The sequence below is a fragment of the Sapajus apella genome, unplaced genomic scaffold (genome assembly GCF_009761245.1).
Source record: "Sapajus apella isolate SASKATOON/1434 unplaced genomic scaffold, GSC_monkey_1.0 scaffold49, whole genome shotgun sequence".
Taxonomy (NCBI): Eukaryota; Metazoa; Chordata; class Mammalia; order Primates; family Cebidae; genus Sapajus; species Sapajus apella.
Window position 1 is genome coordinate 3,553,508 of NW_022436989.1, and position 25,377 is coordinate 3,578,884.

Here is a 25,377-nt window from a genome sequence, read left to right on the forward strand (position 1 = left end):
GCGCCCGGCCTCAAGTTGAATGTTTACCCTAAAGAGAGAGATACATGAGTCTCTCCCACACTTAGAAATGGGGGAGGTTCTGACATCCTCCAGTATTTCACAGGAAGACAAAAGTTCCAGTGAAGTCAAATGCTTAAGAAACAAAATATCTCCGCCATTTCTTTAAAAGCATGGCAATAGCCTCTTGTCTGTCTCCGGCTGTGATGTTGCTTCCAAATCTCCTTGCTGCTGCCAGCCATTATCCAGGCACACAGATCTGGTCCCCATCTTCATCAGGATGCAGGAGAGCGAGGTCCCTGGTCAGGCCCCCAGGCACTGCCTCCTCTCCTCACTGTCCTTGCCCTCACCCCCCAGCCCACACGACCATGTACCAGGTGCTTCATGTCCCACTGCCTGTGCCCCCCAGCTGCAGCTCTCCAGAATGTGCTGTCCAGCCTCTGTCTCCAAAGCAAACACCTGCTTGTCCTCATGGCTCAGATGAAAGGCCCGCCCTTGATCTTTCTGACAAGTTCTGGATTACCCACCTTCTACCCACCCACACTTGCGCTGCAGCCTTTAGGACACTGTCAGACTTGTCTGCTTGTTTACACGCTGGTCTCCCCTTCTGGCTGGTAAACCTCTCGAGGCCAGTGCTGGGGCCTCCTTTGTTTTTTGATTTGTTTTGTTTTTGAGACAACGTCTCACTCTGTCACCAGGCTGGAGTGCAGTGGCACGATCTCTGCTCCCTGCAACCTCCACCTCCTGGGTTCAAGTGATTCTCCTGCCTCAGCCTCCCAAGTAGCTGGGATTACAGGCGCACACCACCACACTCAACTGATTTTTGTATTTTTAGTAGAGATGGGGTTTCACCATGTTGGCCAGGCTGATCTCGAACTGCTGACCTCACATGATCCACCTGCCTCAGCTTCCCAAAGAGCTAGGATTACACGTAATAGCCACAGCACCCAGCCTCCTTTGTTTTTGAATCCGTAGTAGTATGTAACACAGAGAAAGTAGCACATATTGGGAGCTTAATAAATGTGTGATAAATGAATATGTGAATGAATGACTTCATGAGGTCCCTTGAATCTTTCTCTTTCAAGCATTCTCTGGAGAATTTCAAACCCTAGTTTATTTAAAAATACCTTGGAGTAGGGAGGGGGAAATGGAAGCCAATAGAACTAATTCCTGCTTTCACAAAGACAGGGCAGTCTCTTTAAATTTCAATTTTGCCTATTTACAAGTTTTCATTAAATGTCTCTAATGGTTAGAATATCTGTGTCAAATATTAACATGTGTACACAGCTTAAAATACAAATATCAGTAACCATTTAAAAAAAAAAAAAAAAACACATGATTAAGAATTGCTCCAAGTAAATGCTTGATAAGAATTATTTACCCGGAGGCAGGTTGAATGTCAGGTGGCTGAGGAGGAAGGGACAGAGCCCCCATTTGCCCGGAGGGTCGGACAGCCATCCCCACATGCTTTCCACTCAGGCACTGCACATGGCAGCTCATGTCACAGGTCGCACCAGCAGCCTTTATCCCAAAATCCAAGGCAACACCAGGCGTGACATGGGCAGTGTTACTCAGGCGATCTATTCATAGAAACTACTAGAAAAGGAGCAAGAGACTGGGTGTGGTGGCTCGCGCCTGTCATCCCGGCACTCTGGGAGGCCAAGGCGGGCAGATCACTTGAGGTCAGGAGTTCAAGACCACCCTGAACAACATGGAGAAACCTGTCTCTACTAAAAAAATGCAACAAATTAGCCAGGCGTGGTAATGCATGCCTGTAATCCCAGCTACTCAGGAGGCTGAGGCAGAAGAATCGCTTGAACCTGGGAGGCGGAGGTTGAGGTGAGCTGAGATCTGCACCACTGCACTCCAGCCTGGGTGACAGAGCAAAGCTCCATCTCAAAAAAAAAAAAAAAAGAAAGAAAAGAGGAGCAAGAAAGGGGGAGGAAATCAGGGTAAAGGGGTTAAACAGCGCCGACGTGATTATTAAGCGCTTTCATAACAAGAGCCATTGCTTTCATGCAGGTGGAGCTTGAGTCTGAGCTGACGGAAGTGGGAGATTGATGGTGCGCGATGATACGGGTGTGCTTGCAGCCGCGGCACCCACATGTAGAAAGGAATAACAGGGTGACTCTTACGTCCCGTATATTTTACTGCAATTTAAAAGGAAAACAGTGTAGAATAAGACTACCAAGAGACTGATGACTTAACAGACCGTCCAAGAACTGGATCACTGAAAGGACTAAGAAAAAAGCATTTGACAAAACAAAAAACCAAAGCCTGAAAGACACCGGTCCTCGTATTTTAAAACCAGCGCCAAACACGGTGACGGCTGCAGAGTCAGACTCGATTACTCGGTTGTGCTCGACAGCTCTGAACTCCCAGCATGGCACAAACACATAGTAGGTTATCCATTTTCTGAATGTGACTGGAATCACTCGAAAAGTGGCTCAGCGCCTAGGAATCATTCTGATGTACAGGTCTTTCTCCTGTAACAAAGCAGTGGCAGTGAGATGTGACCTCTGTGATCTGATACTCTCCTAAGGGGCAAAATATCTCTGCCCAGAAACATCACAATCTCACCAGCAAAGAGAGCTCTGCTCACCTGCACAACCCGGCCTATTCTCAGTCTTCAGATCTCTTCCCTGGGTGGAGGCTAACCCCAGCCCAAATCCACACCAAATCTTCATGTAGCCTCTTTGCCTTCTCTATAAACAAAAAACTGTAATCGCCGCTGACCAGCTTTCATTTTCCCAGCTAAAAACATAGGACCTGAAACCATTAAACTTGGAATAGGGAAAACCAGGGTTCCAGAGGTTCCGGAGAGCATTCTTCTCCAGTCTCACTAGAAGGGTCATTTTACTAATCAGAAGCAGGCCTAAACTTCCATCACCATTTGTGTGTGTGTGTGTGTGTGTGTGTGTGTGTGTGTGTGTGTGTGTGTTTCCCCCTGGCAACACACACACACACACACACACACACACACACACACACTCACTCTCTCTCTCTCTCTCTCCCTCCCCTAGAAACAACTAAAATCAAAACCAAGCAGCAATGAATCCTACCCCTTCATCTCACATACGGTGAGGCAAACGACAGCGTGACAGCAACTTCCCTCGCAGAGGCCCCGGAGGCCAGAAGTCGCCTCTCCTGCCATTTGCCTCACTGGCCTGCTCGGCCGAGCCATTCCTCAGTGTGAGCCGAGTGCACTGTCACCGTAAAATGCCCCCAACATACTCCAGGTTCTTCAGAAGTTTGGTGCTCTGAAGCCATTCCCACAAAAACAATAGGATTTCCTATATCTAAATAGGATTTCCTCTTTAAAATAAAATATAGAATTAAAAAAACAAGGTTTCTTGGCAACACTCTTTTAAGAGATGGTGTTATCCTGGGGGAAGTAGGAATCAATAAAGGCAGGGTTGCCTTTTTTTTTTTTTTTTTTTTGAGGGGAAGAATGGGCCAGGTGCAGTGCCTCATACCTACAATCCCAGCGCTTTCAGAGGCTGACGCAGGAGGCTTGAAGCCAGGCATTTGAGGCCAGCCTGGGCAACATAGCAAGACCCCATCTTTACAAGCAATTTAAAAAATAGCTAGGCGTGGTGGCACACACCTGTAGTCCCAGCTACTCAGGAGGCTGAGGCAAGGTCCCAGGGAGTTTGAGGCTTCAGTGAGCCAGGATCCTGCTGCTACACTCCAGCTCAGGCGACAGGGCAAAACCCTGTCTGTCTCTAGAAATTACTTAATTAATTTAAAAAAGGGAATGGCCATATCCTGTGTGTCTATGCTTAAAGACTTTATGGTAGCTGGGCACGGTGGTTCACACCTGTAATCCCAGAACTTTGGGAGGCTGAGGCAGGTGGATCACCTGAGGTCGGGAGTTCGAGACCAGCCTGACTAACATGGAGAAACTCCGTCTCTATTAAAAATACAAAATTAGCCAGGTGTGGTGGCGCATGCCTGTAATCCCAAGTACTTGGGAGGCTAAGGCAGGAGAATCACTTGAAACTGGGAGGTGGGTCAAAAAACAGTGAGCCGAGATTGTACCATTGCACTCCAGCCTGGGCAACAAGAGCATAGCTCCGTCGCAAAAAAAAAAAAAAAAGGACTTTATGGCAAATAGCTGGCCAACAGAGCTCTCTGTAAACTACCAATTCACAAAAGTACCGGAGGCTGCTAAATGCTTCCTCCCAGGTTATATTCAGAAGAAAACACGGCCTTTAAAAGTCACAGAAGACTCATCTGAAATTCAGAGGCCCCACCGCCTGGCGGCACATACTCCTTCCACTACGGATGAGGCGTGGTTCACAGGCGGAGCTGGCCGGCTGAACCACCGGTGTCCCGGAAGCCTTTAGACTAGGCATGACAGAGCTGAACTAGGTTCCATGCCCAGCTGGCATGTTGTGGGGAGTGGTTGACACATGGCATTTTATATGACACCCATCAGGCCCTTCTGCAGCCTTCATCCCCCCAAATCCAGGAGCATCTGGGATGCAGCTAAATCCATGATAGACTCCGCGGGAGCAGCCTTCCTAAACTCTCAGCTCCTTCCATGAAATATGACATTCCACTTACCAGTAAGTTCCAGTATGACCTTCATAGATCTGACACTACTTTTCCCTACACAAATACTTTTTGCAAAGAAAATGCCAGTGTCTCCCAGAGAATAAACATTGAGGCAAAATTTCTGACAATAAAATTTCTCCACTCTTCAATAAAGCCCGTGGCTCTTTTAACTCTACACAGGAAGAGAAAACAATATGAAATGGAACAAACGAAAGAGACTTTTGAGTAAATATGATTACAATAAAAGAGATCAGATTATTTGAATTATGGTTTCTTCACTATTTTTAATCATAGATGAATGTAGTGACTTTCTACCCTTCACCACAAAACTGCATCTTCTAATTTTTTGTACTTGCTTTTTATTTTTAATTTTTTAATTATTATCATTTTTTTTTTTTGAGACGGAGTTTCACCCTTGTTGCCCAGGCTGGAGTGCAATGGCGGGATCTCGGCTCACTGCAAACTCCGCCTCCCAGGTTGAAGCGATTCTTCTCCCTCAGCCTCCCGAGTAGCTGGGATTACCGGCATGCGCCACCACGCCCAGCTAATTTTGTATTTTCAGTGGAGATGGGGTTTCTCCATGTTGGTCAGGCTGGTCTTGAACTTCTGACCTCAGGTGATCTGCCCACCTCAGCCTCTGAAAGTACTGGGATTATAGGCGTGAGCCATGGCACCCAGCCTGTGCTTGCTTTTTAAAAAATCTCGCATTGACAGACTCTCAAAGGATCTCAGCCAAAAGAAATTTGCCCTTGGCTGGCACTTGTAGGGCTAATAGCCACCCAAAACCTCAAAATAAGCAGATAACCATGCCTATTTACCTTCCCTATTTCAAGTTCCCTGTTCGGATTCTCTGTGTTCTCATCTCACCTTACCTGAATAATCCATCATAATCATGTTCACGGCCCCAGTGATCAATCCCACCGGCCTCCCAAAGTGAACAAAGCTGAACACTGGACCTGAGACCTGAAAAAGAAGTGAGTTTTGGCCAAGTGTGGTGGCTCACACCTGTAATCTCAGCACTTTGGGAGGCCGAGGTGGGTGGATCACTTATGGCCAGGAGTTAGACACCAGCCTGGCCAACATGGTGAAACCCCATCTTAACTAAAAAAACAAAAAATTAGCCAGGTGTGGTGGTGCATGCCTGTAATCTCAGCTACTCAGGAGGCTGAAGCACAAGAATTGCTTGAACCCAGAAGACGGAGGTTGCAATGAGCTGAGATCGTGCCACTGCACTCCAGCCTGGGAGACAAAGCAAGATTCAATCTCAAAAAAAACAAAAAAAAGAAAGAAAAAAATGAATATTAACCTTCTAAGATTATTTCAGGCCTGTACTTGTTTTTGATGGAGTTAAACTATATAGCAAAGATTTCATCCATTCTCAAAACTATAGCAGGGAAAGAAAAAAACCTAGATCTGAACCTAGCACTTTATATTTCATATATGTTCATATAACATACGCACATAGATTTAGTTCCATGCTGCCTATATTCCAGGAATACATGATCACATCATTGGTATTTTTGTATTAACGTAGGTAATGCACTTTACAAAAGCATCTCTAGAAACTGAAGCTCTGTTCTTAGACTTTCCCATACTTAGAGCTGCTGTCTGGTGTGTATGTCACCCTATCCTTCCTTTCTCTGCTGAAATGCACCGGCGTCTGGAGGCGGATTGGCTCGGGCTTGTAATGGAATATGTAGCCTTTCACCTCTGGGTTACGATGTAGAATCTGGGCCACATCAGCAGCATCTGAAAGCAGTTACTGTACCATCTAATGGGCTTGCTTAAGAAATAAGCCACTGTTCTAGCTTTTCACCCTTGTGGGAAGTCTCCACTGGGAGAGACAGCAAGGAATGAGCCATGGGCCCCAGGAGAAACTCCGTTAGCCACAGTCCATGAGAATGGTTTGAAGCGGTCCTTCACAAGAGAGACTTGGACGCGTTATAATCGAATGACAGTGGAACTTCATCTGCGGGCAGAGACCATGGTATGTTACATTATGGTAATTCCCTTTCCTTAACCCAGGAAGCATCAGACACCTGCAAAAGGCAGATATTTCAACAAACCCCCAAATCCCACAAGCTCCAAAGGGCCCTTCTCCAGAAAAACCCTAGGAGGAGCAAAGCCAAAAGAATAGGCAGGAGACGTCCACTCTGTCCTAAGCTCACTGGTGACACTGGTCAAGGGTCCAGAGCCTAGAACAGTGCCTGACAGAGTTGATACTGTAAAAATAGCCGCTGAAGGGCCAGGCATAGTGGCACATTCCTGCAGTCCCAGCTACTTGGGAGGCTGAAGCTGGAGGATCGTTTGAGCCAGGAGGTGGAGGCTACAGTGAGCTATGACCACGCCACTGCACTCCAGCCTGGATGACAGAGCGAGACCCTTTCCCAACAAATAAATAAACATATACATACATACATACATACATACATACACACACACACACACAGTTCCTGAATAGGAGTAAAAATAGTTTCTTGGTCTCTCTGTCCTTCTCTTTTTGTCTTACATTGCTCTTAGAGATGTCCTTCTCTTTTGTCTATTAAATAAACTGAGAAGAGATCACGCCATATCCATCCATGACACTCCTTAAAAGGGGTATCACGAGAAAGTCAGCAGCACAGTGACCTGAAGAAAGCAGCCGTATAAACGTCAGGTGGTATTCACTTCGCAGGTCTTTAAAAGGGTCCATTTGGTCTAATTCCAAAAAAGCCATACACACAAAATGTGTGGGCCAATTTGGAAAAGCTATGCTGCCATTGAGCACATTGCTGTCAGGCACCCAAGAGCCAATAAATCATTTTTTTGGAATCCACTGCAAAATGTGCAATGTAATTATAGTAATGTATCAGTAACCATCACGCAGGGATCCATTTAATGCGCTGCTCTCACAAAGATTGATTTGCCGGCTTAATGTGTTTACTTAGTGATGATGACTGTCCGTGTAAAACTTTTCAAACGATCACAGGCACACATGACATAGTCGTCCTGCACTGCGTCCTGCATAATAGAGCAGCATGGGTCTGGCCCGTGTCACACGTCATTCCATGGCACATGCAAAGGGAGGGGCTGGGGCTCTTGGCTGCCAAGGCTAGCCCTCTTCTCAGAAGGTCCGCAGAAGTAAGAGAAAGGAGAGAAGGGCGGGGTGGGGGGGGCGCAGTGGCGCATGCCTGTAATCCCAGCACTTTGGGAGGCCAAGGTGGGTGGATCACAAGGTCAGGAGTTCGAGATCAGCCTCACCAACATGATGAAACCCTGACTCTACCAAAAATACAAAAATTAACTGGGCGTGGTGGCATGTGCCTATAGTCCCAGCTGCTCAGGAGGCTGAGGCAGGAGAATTGCTTGAACCCGGGAGGCAGAGGTTGCCATGAGCCAGGATCTCACCACTGCACTCCAGCCTCGCTACAAAGTGACACTCCATCTCAGAAAACAGAAAAGGGTGGGAAGGGTCCCCTCTACAGCCATTTACCTGGCCACATTTCTCAATAGCACCCCTTTCCCTCCCAGAGACTGCAGTGAGGCTCGCAGGCAGGAAGGGGCGTGCAGCCGCGAGTGCAGGGAACTCAGCCTCCCTGGCCCGCGTCTCCGGGCGTCTAACCTCACTGGGTTTCTTTACCTGTAAAGTGGCCTATCTCATAGGGTGGATCAAACGTGATACGGCTCATAATGTGCCTGGATGTCTCTGGCAGTCAGATCAGTATTACCATGATTACCCTCATGAGCCATCACTGGACGACCAGTCCACGGGGACAGTGCTTCTGTCAGAACACAATTTTGTGACAACTTATCCCACTACCTGTGTGTGCGCACTCAGTAAAACAACATAAAATTGGCCGGGCATGGTGGTTCACGCCTGTAATCCCAGCACTTTGGGAGGCCAAGGCAGGTGAATCACAAGGTCAGGAGTTCAAGACCAGCCTCGCCAACATGGTCTCTACTAAAACTCTGTCTCCACTAAAAATGCAAAAATTACCCGGGCGTAGTGCACGCCTGTAATCCCAGCTACTTGGAAGGCTGAGGCAGGAGAATCCCTTGAACTCGGGAGGCAGAGATTGCAGTGAGCCAAGACCACACCTCTGCACTCCAGCCCGGCAGCAAAGCGAGACTCCGTGTCAAAAAAAAAAATAAAACACATAAAATTATCACTGTAAATAATATTTCAGTGCACAGCGCAGTGCCATTATGTAATTCCCATCACTGCACAACCACCAACACCTCCCATATCCAGAATGTTTTCATCTTCTCAAAATCTTGGTAACCGCCATTCTACTTTCTGTCCTATGAATTCGACTACACTAGGTATCTCATCTAAGTAGAATTATATAATGTTTGTCTTTGTGACTGGCTTATCTCACTTAGCATAATGTCCTCAAGGTTCACCCAGGTCGTAGTCTGTGTTTGAACCTCCTTCTTTTTTAAGGCTGAATAATATTCTGCCGCATGGCCATGCCACATTTTGTTTAGTCATTCATGTGTCAAAAGACACTTGGGTAGCTTCCACCTTTTGGCTACAATGAATAAGGCTGCCATGCACATGGGTATCATACTGCTATACTGATGCATTACTCAGTATCACCGTTTGTTAAAACTGCCGTATAAATCTTACGTTGTCATTTCACTTCCTGTGAAATTGATGTGATGGGTCACCCTCTTTGTTTTTTTGGTTTTGGTTTTGTTTTGTTTTGTTTTGTTTTCTGGAGATGGAGTCTCACTCTGCCACCCAGGCTGGAGTGCAGTGATGCAATCTTGGTTCCCTGCAACCTCCGCCTCCCTGGTTCAAATGATTCTCCTGCCTCAGCCTCCCAAGTAGCTGGGATTACAGGCATGTGCCACCATGCCCAGCTCATTTTTATATTTTTAGTGGAGATGGGGTTTTACCATGTTGGCCAGATTGGTCTTGAACTCCTGACCTCAGGTGATCTGGCCACCTCTGCCTCCCAAAGTGCTCAGATTACAGGTGTGAGACACCACACCTGGCCAGGCCACCCTCTTTGGACACCTCCTCTCTGTCAGTGCTGCATTTCTTGGGGTTCCCGCAGCCCCTCTAGGCTGTTTCTGGTCTCTAGTCATGAGATTCCTCACCTTCCTGTCTTCTCTCACTCGCTCCTCTCCATCATCACCCGTTCTAGGAAACCACCCCTTCCCACTCCCTACCCAGCCATGACACTTCTTGAAGGCGGGGGAGCTGTAAGAAAAGAAAGATGCAATGCTACAGCTCCCCCGACCCCTCCGCAGTGTGTCATAACTCTGCACTTACACATGGCTTCTGTACCCACTCCACCCACCAGGCTAGGAGGGACTGGAGGGCAAGGGCTGTGTCTTAGTCATCTTTGCAACCCCACCACCAAGTCTAGGCAGGTAGATGAGTGGACAGATGGTCGGTGGATGGATAATGAGCAAACGGGAGATGAATGAACCGAGTGTTGGTGACACGGAAGGAGCCCTGGAGTCAGGAGGTCACTGTCTAAAAGTGTAAGCTTTACTTTTCTGGCAGTTTGGGATGGGAGTTTGGAGACTAACATTTAATGAGTGACTACTAAGTATCAGACAAAGCATGCCTGTGAAGCCATTATTGTTCTTACTATTGGGATAGGGAAGCTCGCTCTGCTGCCAGGCTGGAGTGTAGTGTGATGATCTTGGCTCACTGCAACCTCCACCTCCTGGGTTCAAGCAATTCTCCTGCCTCAGCGTCCCAAGTAGCTGGGTCTACAGCTGCCACTACCACGTCCAGCTAATTTTTGTAGTTTTAGTAGAGATGGGGTTTCACCATGTTGGCCAGGATGGTTTTAAGCTCCTGACCTCTGCTCCACTCGCCTTGGCCTCCCAAGGTGCTGGGATCACAGGCGTGAGCCACCGTGTCTGGCTGAAGAGTTACTGTTATTAATACCATCTTGCAAGGGAGGAAAGTAACACAGAAAGTGGTTAAGGCCTGCTCTAAGTTCCCAGAGCTGATATGTGGCAGAGCGAAAGATGCAAAGCCTCGATGGCCAGGCTCCGAGAGCCATGCTCTTCATCAGGGAGCTGTAAGGCAACGCTGGGCACCCCGTAGGTTCCTTCCATGCCATCGTTCTATGATTACAAAATGCTCATAATTTAAAAGAATATGCTGAAGTTCCCAGGAGTAAAGGCGATTTATACAACGTTAAAAATGAATGGCCTTCATGTCAATTGACATAAGATAGTGATTTTTGTCCCCTGTAAGAATTATTAAAGAGGGTGTGGCAAGTCCATGATCCTACTAAAAAGATACCAAAAGGTGCTCTTAAAAAGTGTGATGAACGGCTGGGTGTGGTGGCTCACACCTGTAATCCCAGCACTTTGGGAGGCTGAAGCAAGCAGATCACCTGAGGTCAGGAGTTCGAGACCAGCCTGACCAACATGGAGAAACCCCATCTCTACTAAAAATACAAAATTAGCTGGGCATGGTGGCGCATGCCTGTAATCCCAGCTACTCAAGAGGCTGAGGAGGGAGAATTGCCTGAACCCAGGCACCATGGCACTGCAGCCTGGGCAACAAGAGTGAAACTACTCCATCTCAACTCAAAAAAAAAAAAAAAAAGTGTGATGAACTCTAACTCTATTTTATTTCTCTTCAGAAGACCCAGCACAACCCTATCAATGTCCGTGGGAAAACCATCCTGCCTTCTTATCATTTTGCACCAAAAGATCAAAACCAGCTCACTGCATTTCTCCTCTCTTCAAACTCTAAGATAGTCCAAAGCTTTTAAAGGGAGATTTATTATTCCACCCCCAACTCCATCGGGATGTGATCACGTGTTACCATCTCACCGAATAATGGAGACAGTGCAGGGAAAAATTAAACCAAACACAAACACTGTCTGAGGGGCCACTGTCTGGAGAAGTGACCTCGTGCTTGTTGCAGTAAACTGAACGCCTACATTTCCCCCAAAATCATGTTGAAACCTAGCCCCTAAAGTGACGGTGGTAGGAGGTGGACCTTTGGGAGTGAATTAGGTCATGAGGGCAGAGCTCTCATAATCAGGATTCCCACCCTCACAAAAGAGACCCTGAAGAGGTAGTCAGTCCCTTCCTCTATGCAAGGACACAGCAAGAAAGTGCCATCAAGAACTAAAAAGCAGAACTTGGCCAGGCGTAGTGGCTCACACTTGTAATCCCAGCACTTTGGGAGGCCGAGCCAGGTGGATCACAGGTCAGGAGTTCGAGATCAGCCTGGCCAACACAGTGAAACCCCATGTCTACTAAAAATACAAAAGTTAGCAGCTGGGCATGGTGGCGGGTGCCTGTAATCTCAGCTACTCGGGAGGCTGAGGTAGGAGAACCACTTGAACCTGGGAGGTGGAGGTTGTAGTGAGCTGAGATTGAGCCACTGCATTCCAACCTGGGTGACAGAGCAAGACTCCATCTCAAAAAAAAGAAAAGCAGACCTCACAAGACAGTCTGCTGGGGCCTTCATCTCAGAATTCCCAGCCTCCAGAACTGTGAGAAGTCAGTATTTCTGCTGTTTGTGACCTACCCAGTTCACAGAATTTTGTTATGGCAGCATGAATTGGCATAGACACTCGCCCTCCCTGTTTGGTTCTGATAAGCTTCCTCCCCGGAAATCTGGAACCAACTGTAAGCAGCCAGTGAGCATTGCCACATTTCCTTATTCGGCAAGGGTAGAAGTGGATATGAGGGCACAAGACGTAGCCAAGACAAGGACATATCAACTAACAGGGACGCAAGGACCCTCAGACCAGCCGACCCATAAATGCCTAGACTAAGACCCACGGAGGGGAAGGGGCTGCTCTGACCCCGCTCCCTGTGAATTTCAGCCTGTGCGGGAATACCGGGGGCCATGTCAGTGGGATGGCATCATGCAGTGCCCAGCGCTGACCCAGGCATCACCTCCCATCCCACCGTTTGTCACCAACGTCCCATCCTCTATCATCCTCTCCCTTCACGCCAGTGACATTTTTGTTATGCAGCAGTGGACACGTGATTTTTTTTCGAAAGGCCAGAAATCTACTTGTTGCACAGGCACCAAACAAAAAACAAAGTGAACAAGACAGGATCATGAACGACGCTCACGGAGTTCAGCGCCAAGGAGATCCGCACGGGCAAGACAGCAGCAGAAATAAGTCCTCTCCAGTCATTGATGGAGATTCAGAAGCCAGAGGTTTTTTGGGTGACCCCGGCAAGCCTCCTGAACCTCTTCATTGCTCTGTGATCTCCTTCGTGACCACCATAAAAGGGCATTATGGAGGATCCCTAATAATCATGAGCCCTCTATAAAAAAGGTAAATTAGCAGAAACCACCGCCGCCACAAAAAGCCACAGCCCGGGCACTCCCTTCCCCCGGCGGATGCCTCCCGCAGGAAGCAGAGCGCCTGACTGGGCATATGAAAACCAGGCCTTTGTGCCGCATTTACCACCCCAGCTGCAAAAAATGCTCATAAAGCCATCACAGGAGGACTAGTAGCCGCCAACCACTTCCTCTGCTGCTCTCAGCCTGCCAGGGGAGTCTGCCGTCTCAGCCATGCTTCTCTGCTGAATGCTCTCCTAATTGCACATCCCACTTTATTAGCTGCCTTGACCTCCAATAAAAGCTTCAGCCTAACAATGTCTGCAACCTGGGGCAGGATGTCTGCTGTGTTAACACCTGACCAGCTGCCTTCAAGGCCTCCACAAAGGGCTTCTGCAAGCAAGCGCACGCACACGCGCACACACACGCACACGCGCACGCGCACACACGCACACACGCACACGCGCGCGCACACACACACACACACACACACACACAACATGGCCCATTAGAAAGTCCTCTTGGGAATTTCAGATCTGAGTTCATGGACAAACTCAGGGGCAAAGAACAAGAGGAGAAACAAAGGCGCAAATGTCTAAGGACACAAGGAGAGCTCGTGTGGAGGGTCTGCCGTGAGCCGGGTCTGTCTGGCTGCAGAACGCCCGGTTCACGCCCTGGTAAGATACGTGCAGGGGGCTCAGTGGAGAGGAGGGAGGGACGCCAAGTGGCTTTCCTGTGGCTCCTGCTCCTCTGTGCCTGTTCTCAACCCTGCTCCAAAGCCATAGTGTGCTCTGGACTAGTTAGACAAAATGAAGTTCTGCTTTTAATATCCGTATTCCCTGAATTGTGTTTAGGCTCAAATACAAAGTATTAGATTTGAAATAAGCTTCAGGGAAACATTCCCCAGGAAGCAGATATTTTAAGGAGGCAACCCTGGCTAAGTCATGAAAGAGAAAAATGAAATCGATGAGCACCACCTGGGCCTTGTGGACTCGGGGGGCAGCTACCTGCTCCATGCCGTCCCAGACCCCAGCACCACACACCACAGGGGAAATAAACCCACGTCAGAGCATGTGATATGTAACTACTGGCCTAACCAATCATGGCCCTGTCTAGGCATTTGAAAGAACAGAAAAAAAGAAAGAAAAATCAAAGCAAGCAAAAAGACTTTGGGAACAAACCAGATGAAGAGTGCTGAGTAACATGTTAACATTCTGGTGTTCCTACACCGCCACTCAGGAAGAACGCCTCACACACTGTTTCTAAATCACACAGCAATGGGAGACTCACTGTAACTTCATACATTGGTAATAGGTCAGTCTCCATATGGCAGAACTTTTCATGTAAAACTAACTACAAGACGTCCTTACTTCTAAGGCAGTACTTTTCTTCAGATTCTCCTTTCCAAATTGCTCTTCTAGAATCAATTGTCCTTTTGTTTGCCTGAGTTTATTTCTGCTTACAAACACAGAAGATGGTAAAACAAATAGCTTTATTAAGAAACAGGAAGAGCCTTATCCGTTAGTTTATGATCTGAATTCCAAAAGCAGATCAGCAGCGACAGGGCTACCTGGCTGGGCAAACCAGGAGGTCGCCTGGGCCAGCTGCAGATGGGGTGTCCCACGGAACAGCTTCAGGCTCTTGCTCCAACCAGAAACCCGTCTTGGATTCTGTCAAGCACATCCCTGTGGCATCTGGAATCAAGGAGTGGACCCCACATAGCCTCAGGTCTTCTCTTCAGCTTCACAGAGACTCACAGGCTTGGGAGAAGTTTAGAGGCCACTGATTACCATGCTCTCAGATTACCAAAGAAAACTAAAGCACAGGCCAGCTAGGTGGTTCCCAAGATCACAGTGCTTATCAGTGCTGGAAGCAGGACTGCACCTCTGTCCCCAGATCTAAGGACAGTCCTTTGTCACCTAAATATCTGGGATTGTGGGCAATCTTGGATTCCTACAGCACCCACTCCTTTGCTGTCTGGCCCTCTCTCTCACCCACCCTCCTTCTCCCCCACTCTTATTCCCCTCCCTTCTGTCCTCCTCCCGTCTATCCCTTGGTCCCCATCACCACACCGCCTGTCTTGGTAAAGGACACTGACGCTCCACCTCCCAGCCGTGGTATCAGGGGAAGACACTCTGCCACCCGCTCAGGACCGAGACTTCCGCTGTGCAGAGTCACACAGCTGAACTGGGCAGGTGATTATTTTTTTTTTTAAACAATGGTGGCTGCTTCTAGTTGTTTGCCTGAATTCAGCTGTTTGTTTTCTGCACAACCGTTCGGCTAGCTAGCTTGACAGCTTTTGGTGCTGGTTGTTATTGCTAGCTTCTCATCAGTTAACAGGTGAGCGTCCCACTGCTGTGCGAAGCCACCAGGTAGGTGAAGGAAGGGCTGGGAAGTAGCGATGATAACCCCTAAGAAAGCAACCACCCTAAATACGGTGATCGTGTTTCGGGGGGAAGTGCAGCTGCCCATCACTGCCCGCTCAGAGATGAAATCACACCACAGAAGAATCCAGTTCCCTCAGCAACTAGGTTGGCTCAGAGGAAAATCCTAAATCAGCAATTACAAATCTCAGACACCACTCAGATAAAGAGGTATCGACATAGAAGTTTCCATTTGTCACCCCTGTGATGGAAAAGCGGATTTTAATGTATTATTGGTGGTTCATGCTTTCAAACGAACAAAAAAAATTCCATATAAGAAAGTTTACATGTAATGTAAAAACCATCCAAGATTTTAGAACCGTGCTGTGTGGAGAGAGAAAATTTTTTCCAATAACTTTTTGTGGTTGGTAACAGTATTGAACTTAAACTCCAACAAGTAGAAAAGGTAAATGAAAATAGTCGCTCGGCTGTAAGCTGGTGTATAACACTTAGGATACATTTACAGTTCTGCTCATTAAAAAAAAAAACAACTTATTATCCCCTTAGAGGAGCAGCGTTGGGAATGTCTCCGCTTTTCGTACTAGAGCTCACAGGATCTCGGTCCTCCATGGTCAACTCCAGCCCTGAGAGCTGACGTATGTGCAGGAAATCCTGCCTGGTGGGAGAGGGCAACTTCTTTATTTCCAGACTTCTCCATGGGGTTTGGCTGGAATCGCTGTGATAGGATCAGCAAAGTACAACTGCAAAGAAAACCGTCTGAGAAAGATAAAGCTGGATTGGAAGGCAGATAAGCCCAAATTCCTGGTGCGGCTCCGAGCTGCACATCGCATGCATGCGCAGTCACTGGAGGAAATCTGCTTTCCCTCATTCCCGGGGCCGAAATGTCAGATGTCACATCTGCAAGGCTCCCTGGAGGGGCTCTGAGAGGGGCCGACTGAGAGACGGGATTTCCATCTGTGACCAAAAAAGCCTCGGTCCATATTCGTGGCACCTCAGCCCAAAGGAGTCTGTTTACATCAACTGAGCTCCCTCCAACTTTCCGTGGAAACATCTCCATGAATGAAGAAGTACATGAGTGCTTCATCCCTGGGGGTGAAGAGAAAGGAAGAGGCGGACGGAATGCTTTCGTCTTCCCCGACTGCTGCTTCTCCATTTTGGTGTCAGGTGGAAGGAGGGAAAAAAGGAAGGAAAGGGGGAAAGAGGGAAGGAAGGAAGGAGGGAAGGAAGCTTTTATAAAGTCAACTTCCTGTGGAAAGTCGTTGGAATCATAACAGAAAGCGAAGCTGAATGTCATCTCACAATTTCAGCGAATCTTCACAATCCCCCGGCGGGGCCGTGTCATACCCCCACACGGAGGTGAAGATGACCAGGTTTAGAAAGACCGCGGCTTGCCAGGCTCGCACCCTACGTGACGGAGCCTGGTTTTGCACGCAAGTCTGCTGGTTCCAGCTTGTCATTTTAAGATAAGAAGAGACTCAAAAAGTGGATCTCTTGTAACCCAGTGTCCTCAGCAACTCAAATGCTGCCTGAGACGTCCTCACCTCACAGTGTATTCCCGGACACAGTGGCATTGTCTGTCTCTCCCAGGGAACCAGAAATTCTTCCAAAAAAGACACCCAATGACCTCCTCCTTGCCAGTTCAACAGAAACCTCAGTCCTTACTTCCTTGACCTCTGCAGGGTATCAGATCTTTTGTCACCCCCATCCCCTGAAGCTCACGCCGTCCTCAGCTCCCGAGACGCTGCCTTCTCCGAGTTTTTCCTTCCTCTTTTCTGGTTCCTTCTTCTTGGTCTGTCTTGTTGGCTCCTCAGGCCACTGGTCAGTGTCAATGGGTGCTACCAGTTCATGCTCAGCGGTCTGTCGTCTCACCCACACACCTGTGGAGAGCTCATGCCATCCGTGCATTCCACCACCTTCTTCACACTGACATCTCCCAGCTCCATGTCTCCTCCTCTGAATCCACTCTAGAGCCCCAACAGGAGCCCATGGACCATTCCACCTCATCCACAGCCCCCTCGAACACTGGACTCACAACAACAAAACCCCTTCTCTGCCTGTATTCATCTGGATAACTGGCAGCACCACCCACACCTCACTGGCTGGAAATCTGGGAGAATGCCTCATCTGGTCTCCCTACAGCCCCACATCTCAGCAGCTGCCCATCACCAGCTTTCCACATATGACATCCATCAGTTCCGAGCTGCTTCCTTCCCTCTCTGCTGCCCTTGTTCAGTCTACGTGATTTTTCACTCAAGCCACTGCAAGGGGCCTCCCGACTGGTGTCGGGGACACCACGCTTCCAACCCATCTTCTTGCTTGTTCTCACAGCAATCTCTCTTACATATCTGATCATTTCACTCCCTTCCTGCGTGCCCCCCAGTGGCTGCCCACGGGCTTACAGGATCAAGTCCAGACTACACCCTGCAAGGCCCTTCATCCTCAGCCGGCATCCTTCCTTTCCAGCCGGTCATGCGCTCATGCGCACACTGCGTGTGATGACAGCGTGCGACTGTCCGGGCATCACCACGCCTGCGTGCCCTGCGCCTGCCGCTGCCTGTGGCCGGAACGCCTGTGCTTCACCGCCTTCCTTGCCTGACGCTAACACTACACTGTGAGCTGCTTTAGAGCAGGAATTTTAGTCTTTGTCCTATTTTGATTATCAGACGGCATAGTACGCTAGCTGGCACATAAACCATAATCAAAAATGTTTATTGGTATATGAATATCAAGGCAAAAACAATACATGAAATATGGGCAAATTGGATCCAGAAGCATATTTTTAAGAATGCACTGTGGACAAGTGGGGTTTATTATTGGAATACTAGGATGGTTCCCTATTAGAAATCAATAATAATAACTCACAATATTAACAAATCTAAGGAGAAAAACTGGCCAGGCACGGTGGCTCACGCCTGTAATCCCAGCACTTTGGGAGGGTGGATCACGAGGTCAAGAGATCAAGACGACCTGGCCAAGATGGTGAAACCCTGTCTCTACTAAAAAAAATGCAAAACTTAGCTGAGCGTGATGGTCACCGAAGGTCAGGACGGGGCCCTGGACGGGGTCCTCGGGCAGGGTTTTCCGTTCAGGAAGGGATGACAGCAGTGTCTCCACTGAGTGTATGTAAATATAAGGAGGTTCCTTCCCCGACCCCTTGCGTTCCAGCCAAGAAAATTACTCAACTCAGAACCTCACAGGCTCACATACTTCCTCCAGCCTCCCCACCCACCAAAAGTAAAATCCCCTTCTGCGAGCCCAGGAAATATAATAACCATCTCCAGCCAGTGCCTCTCACTCAGTCAGTTCTACTCATAGTGACCCTCAGCAGCTTTTAGGGGAATGTGTGATTGGATTCCTCCGTTCCTTGCATATTTTTTTCTTCATGCTTCCTTCTGTGATCTTAACCACATCAAGCACTTGGAATTCCAAGGTTAAAAAAAAAAATCACGGCTGGGCGCGGTGGCTCACGCCTGTAATCCCAGCACTTTGGGAGGCCGAGGCGGGTGGATCACGAGGTCAAGAGATCAAGACCATCCTGGTCAACATGGTGAAACCCCGTCTCTACTAAAAATACAAAAAATTAGCTGGGCATGGTGGCGCGTGCCTGTAATCCCAGCTACTCAGGAGGCTGAGGCAGGAGAATTGCCTGAACCCAGGAGGTGGGGGTTGCGGTGAGCTGAGATCGTGCCATTGCACTCCACCCTGAGTAACAAGAGCGAAACTCCGTCTCAAAAAAAAAAAAAAAAAAATATCACATTCATCTTCATTTTATTATGAGATGGTGTGTGTGTTTCCGTACAGTTCCTGGTGTGCAGGACAACAATTGTTAGCCATTCATTATCCTCATTATTGTTATCGCTGTGAGCACTAGTGTTAGCCCAGGACTGCCACAATCTGTGGTCCAATGCCAAAGCACAACTCATGTTGCCTAAATTTTAAGTGACTTAATCCTTCCAAATGCTGACAAACTACAAGCCTCAGCCATTTAAAAATCACATTTCTAATGTAATAATCCTATCTGCAATGGGTGTGGAAGGAATTATTACAGGCCAGGGATTTTTGCAAAGTGAATTAAGTCACTATAAAAACTGACCATGTTGCTTCACAATTAATAGTCTGGTAGAATGAACTGCCATTATTCCACAGCTTGCTAAGCCTTAAAAAGAGATTACTGCTCACATGTCTCTACTGGGAATGTTTTTATAAACTCCCAAAATGTTTTAGAAATTTTTTAATGATAAATGCTGCAGGCCTTTTTCATGAGTGCTATTATCTATTAACTGCTCCTTTATCTAAAACAATTCTTATACGAGAAAGACTCCAATGAAGCTTTTTGAAAATAGCCACATGTTCATAGAAGAAAGGAGATTTCAGCTAGCAGTCCCTTATAATTAATAAGCACTTGAAATGCAATGTCTGTTTTATCCTCTCTATAAAATGTTTTATGATGGCTTTTGGGGGACGTTTTGAGTCTAGTTATTTTTTCATACCATTCTTTTGGAGCCGGCAGAACACAGAAACGCACGTGTGGGATATCTATATCTCCGCAAGTCTAGACTCACTCGGTATCCGGCTATTTCGAGTCCACGTTCAGCGTTTTTAACCCCTGTGACGCTTCCTTTTCTTCATCTCTGTGATTCCTGGCCACGCGTCTCGGTATGTCTGGCTAATCTTCCTGATATTTCTGGGGCATAAATGGACTCAGAATATCTGACTGAGAAACAATCAGATAGGAATATAGTTCTGCACTTATTTTTTTCTACATAAAAGAAGATTTTCTTTTATTGATATGGAAATGAACAGATGTCTGATAACCTTTCGCCAACCCGGAGCTTTCCCGCTTACTCCGGGGAATTCTGGCAGACTGATGTTTCGTGGGGCCTGCCCAGTCCATTCAAAAGTTCTGTCACGGATATCAGAATGATCTAGGCTAGCCCCAAATCCAGCGATTCGTTCCTTGGCCCCTATTTCTGGCTCAGTACCTCGACTGTCTATGAAACAGGAAGGACACTCTTGCCATGGGACATGAAATGGTTTTGTATTCACACACTGGAAAACTACAGCGGGTAAAAGGGCCATTCTCACGTGAAATCCCAACACTTTACACATCCACGCTCTTTTATCTGTCCACTTCCACTCACCAGTACCAAAAGAGAGATGATACAAACCCAGTAAGTACTTTTCGTACCAATCGAGGTAATAAAAGTCAACCTGAGTGTTTTACAATCCGCCACCAAGCACAAACCTCTACTCACCAGGTAAACTGCTATTGGAAAGCATGAACCCCAGCGTACCAGCAACAGAGCTATGGGAGCTCACGGCTGTCACTTCCACACGCCAGTCTTGAAATAGCCAACAACAAACTGTTTTATTATTAAATCTGCCTCCAGGCTCCATGTCTTTCCAGAAAGCTCAGACTCAACGCATGGAAAACCAAACTCATTATCCCTCTCTCTGAGCTCCTTCCAATTCCATGTCTCCTCCTACTTCTTACCTCAGCCAACACGATCACCACCTACTCAGTTATATCCAAATCACGTCATCTTCCACCATGAAGCCCTACCCTCTGGGGGAGTGCTCAGAATAGGCTGATTCTTCTCGGGCCATCAGAGCCAGTCACCAGCTCCTGGGACCAATCAGATACACCTGCCTGGGCTCTCCAGTCCTTTACCTCCCCTCCTTAACCCACTGTTCCAAAGACAAAATGGGGGGCATTCAACAGGGCTTGCTGCCCACCAACAGGCAGTGTGAGAACTCATACGGCAGCATATTTAGAAAACATACAGATGAAATTACAAACTGACAGGGGTAATACCTTGAAAGAAAAACGGGCCGGGCACAGTGGCTCATGGCTGTGATCCCAGCACTTTGCGAGGCTGAGGTGGGGGAACCACCTGAGGTCGGGAGTTTGAGACCAGCCTGACCAACATGGAGAAACCCTGTCTCTACGAAAAATACCGTTAGCCAGGCGTGGTGGCGCATGCCTGTAATCCCAGCTACTTGGGAGGCTGAGGCAGGAGAATCACTTGAACCTGGGAGGAGGAGGTTTCAGTGAGATAAGATCACACCATTGCACTCCAGCCTGGACAACAAGAGTGAAATCCCATCAGAAAAGAAGGAAGCAAAGAAGGAAAGGGAAAGTAAAGAAATCTATATCTTAAATTCTGTGAAACATAAATCTAACAGAATCTTAGCTAATTAATAACCATCAACCCTCACATCTTTCTCTAAAGAAAGAAAGCACTTTTCAAACCTTACCTTAGATCATTTTAATGACATTTGAACAGTCTGAATCATTTTTTCCTTGGCATATTAATAGGAAAGTTAAAAAGTAGGAATGTCACAAAATAAATCAGCGGTAAAGGAAGAACTAAAACCAAACCCATCCTAAAATAATAAGGTTCCTGGATGTGCTATTCTGCTTTTGACTTTTAAATACCTACGTAGGAGACATTTAATACCACCTAGTAGAATTTAACACTCTATTTAAGAAAATATTTCCCAAATGCAGGTAAGCATCTTAAGCAAATTACAAAGATGATTTTTGTTAATTACCCTTCAAAAACACGTCTTGATCTTCCAGACTCTCTTCAGAGCGAACTGCATGTTGGAGTCTCTTGTTCTAATGAAACTTAACTCCTTCTGTGCCTGAGGGCTATAGTGGTCCACAGTTTTGTTCATTAATTTTGCCCCGGAAGAAGAAAAGCCTTGTCCACATTAGATGGCCTCCATAGGTGGTGCACCAGTGAGCATGGCAACTGCTTGGCTACAATGCTGCAAACACTAAAGGTATAATGGAAATTGTACCTAATTGCAAGGTACAAATGCCCTAAACACACACACACACACACACACACACACACACACACTCCTATTCACAAAGACTTGCAAAAATTTTGTAATTAAAATTGAGGCCCCCAACCTCATTACTAACAAGGAGCTGAGTCAAAGCATCCTTCTTCCTGGCTGAGCCTGTATGTGCTCTTGTACCAAATGCCATGCTTTACTGTGCTGCTTTGCACATAAAACTCAGGCATCTGTGGTACTGTGTGGCATTCACGTATGCACTTACAGTGATCCCGTGACTGCCGCATGACTACCAGCTCTTCTCTAGATGTCTACGTCACTGTAGAGCATGGGAGTTCAGCAAGTCCAGTGTTTCTTCCAGAGCTGTCACCTCACTCTGACAATACAAGCAGTTTACCCACAAGAGTTTTACCTCATCACATACATAAAACAGGCAAATATATTGAGCTTCCTCCCACAACACTGAGTGAATGTTCCAGGCTGTTTCTACAAAAACATAATCCCAGTTGAGCACAAGCCTCCATAAAACGCGATGGATGCATATGAGCTTCCACGTTTGTGTCTTCTTCCTATGGATTTTCCTTCCCCTCCTCTTTTTCTTACTGAGAACAGCGTATTTTGATTTACCTTTGCATCTAGGAACACTCAGTGCCACAAAAATCCTATTATAAAAATGAGTCCTTCATAAAGCTCTAAAATAATGTGGAAGGCTGCAACGTATTAGGACTGCCAAGTATCAGCTGTTAGCTCTTTAAGAGCCAAGGCCCTTCTAGCTTTATCAGATGCTCCCTTCCAGTTCAACAACCTCACAGCACCCTACGTCCCCTCCACACATGTGAATACGTTGTGAACTGTGCACGCTGTGGTCCATCTCTGCCTCCTCCGCTAGAACATCAGCTCCACGTGGACAAGGACTGCAGGCATGGACCTGGTATTTTTATCGCTGTGCCTTACACAGTGCCTCGGATGGGGGAGAAAAATCAATGAATATTGATGAAGGATCACAAGAGCAAATAAATCTGTGAGTGAAGAAATGGTGTCAAATCGGAAGGTCTAGCACGCAACAGCAAAATAAGCTGTTTGATTCCCTGAGATTTATCCTTGGGATGTCATGGCAGATTTATCAAACTACAAAAACGGTACACGGACAACCACCCACGAGCTCATTCTCCTCCAGATAAGCTGTGCATTCATAAAACCAATTCTCCTAGTGGTAGTTTTCCCCATTTTAAATTTCACCACGTCTGTGGGCATTTGTTTAATCCTTGCCTATGAAAGCATCAGCGTGTGTATGTGCGTACGCGCTGGAGGCCAGCAGACGCAGTTCTTTCTGAACGCCACTATTCGAAATCACAAGATTTTATTTCTAAAGTCACGGAAATAGAAACCAGAAACGGCCACTGAGCCAACAGTGTCGGAAACCTCTATGGCAATCCACTGTTTCCTCGATATTGCTCTCTAACCACTGATAAAAACTCTTTGAAGTGGAAGAGTAAATATTACCATTTGATAGTACGGGCCGACAGTGCAAATACAATTGCATTGTGTTACCCTCTGGGGGCTCGGGCCAGGCACACACCGCGCGGGGTTGCTATGGAGCAGCGACGGTGCTCGGCGAGGAGCAGGCCAGGAAGGGAGCACCGCTCCGAGGCGCGACCCACCTCCGGATCTTCCCCAGCGCGCACAGGCACTGCAGGGGAGAATGCTGGCTTTCCAGTATGTTTCTGTTTCTGCAATCCTGGAAAGGATGGACCTCAACAGACAGTGGGAAACGCCAGCTCCAAGCATCAGCTTGCTTTTCCAGCTCCCACTGACGTTTTTGTCAAGGATCACAGGTGGGGGTGGGGAGGACAATCGAAAGCGCAGTCTGCAGTCGCGAGGGAGAGCTGGGAGGGGCAGCAGGAGACACCACCCGGGGGCCTCCCCGCGTGGGCCGTGATGCCTGTGGCCACGGGCGCTCTTTCGCGCTCTCGGGACTCGGCCCTCCGGCCCTAGGGCGGCCTGCCTGGGGAAGGAAGGTGCGGGGGTCGTCCCGCGAGCCGGAGCCCCCTAGGGTGAGGAGCAGCCCCCTGCGCCGCCGGGGGCCCTCGCGTGGAGCCGAGGCGCAGGGTCGCGTTGGACTGAGCAGCTGCTGTCGGCCGCGGCCAGGGCCTCCCGGCGCCTCCCCAGCCCCGGGGCCGCCCACCCTGCGCGCCGCGCTCACCTTGCCGGGGAAGGGCCCCGGGAGGAGCAGCTTCAGGGCCTGCCTCTTGAGCTCCACCAGGCGGGCGTTGCAGTTCTCGCACCAGACGCCGCGGTCCGAGCCGGGGGAGGAGCCGCCGCCGCTGCCGGAGCCCGGGGAGCCCGTGCCGAAGCCCGGCGATCCGCCCAGGGAGCCCGGAGAACTCGTGCCGATGCCCGGGGAGGCGGGGCCCGGGGAACCGGTGAAGGAGCTCGGGGACGAGGTGCCCGAGCCGGGGGACGGGGTCCCCGATGAGCCCAGCGCGGAGCCCGCGCCCTCGGGAGTGGGCCGGCTCCCGGCGCGCGACTCCTCGTAGGCTTTCCGGTACCAGCTCTCGGGGGAGAAGGGCGCTGCGGGCTTGGTGGGCGAGCCGACTTCATTCACCTGCGGGGAGCACGCGCCGGGGTCAGGCGCCGCGAGGCGGTGGGTTCCAGCGCCCAGGGGCCGGGCCCCGCGGGCTGGGGCGCCCTCATGCCAGCTGGGTAGCGCCACCGAGTCCCCGCTCCAACCGCCCACGGGAGCCGCTTGGGGACCTCGCCAAGCCCTGCGGCCAGATCGTCCTCCCTCTGTCTCGTTAATTGTCCCCAAGTGAGTCCCCACCGCCCGGGCGACCCCTGCGCCGGTTCCCGGGCGCCGGTGGCCTCCTCCTGGGGTCAGGAAGAGGACTTGATGGGGGGTTTCCACGGCTTCTGCCAGGGGGCCCCATAGGTTCAGCACCCCACGCTTTTGAAGCCGTCATCCATCCCAGCAAAATCCCAGGTACGAAATCCTGGAAGACCCTATGGGGGGCGGGCGGTGGAGCTGGGGCCGTAATTTCAGAATTTTTATTCATACGGGGTACCACCCTGCGGATCCTGCAGGTAAATGAGGGGCTCCCCCGGCTCCAGCTAAACGATCCGAGGTCCCGCCGAGCGTTCACGGGGAATCCTCCCCTTCCGCTTAACTCTGCCTAAAAGTGCAGGAATGCTGCAAAAGTTGCGGGTGCGGGGAAAGGACGGAACGAGAGGGCTGGAAACATTCCGAGGGCGAGGCGAGTGTGCGGACGCCCCCCCGGCAGACCCGCCTCCGTGCACGCACAGCCCCGCGGGCCGCGGGGGCTCCTCTGCAGCGGGAGAGAGCTCGGGGCCGCGCCGCCCTGC

The 25,377-nt window shown here is 48.8% G+C and overlaps 1 protein-coding gene across 1 annotated transcript in view; it reads right to left on the reverse strand.

Moving 5' to 3' along the window:
• Positions 1 to 25,377, reverse strand: part of KIF26B (kinesin family member 26B) — a 557,329-nt gene that overhangs the window by 531,319 nt on the left and 633 nt on the right. The window contains exon 2 of the mRNA XM_032242194.1: positions 24,221 to 24,622. Coding sequence (XP_032098085.1) covers positions 24,221 to 24,622 — 402 coding nt within the window. The remainder of the gene's footprint in view (positions 1 to 24,220; positions 24,623 to 25,377) is intronic.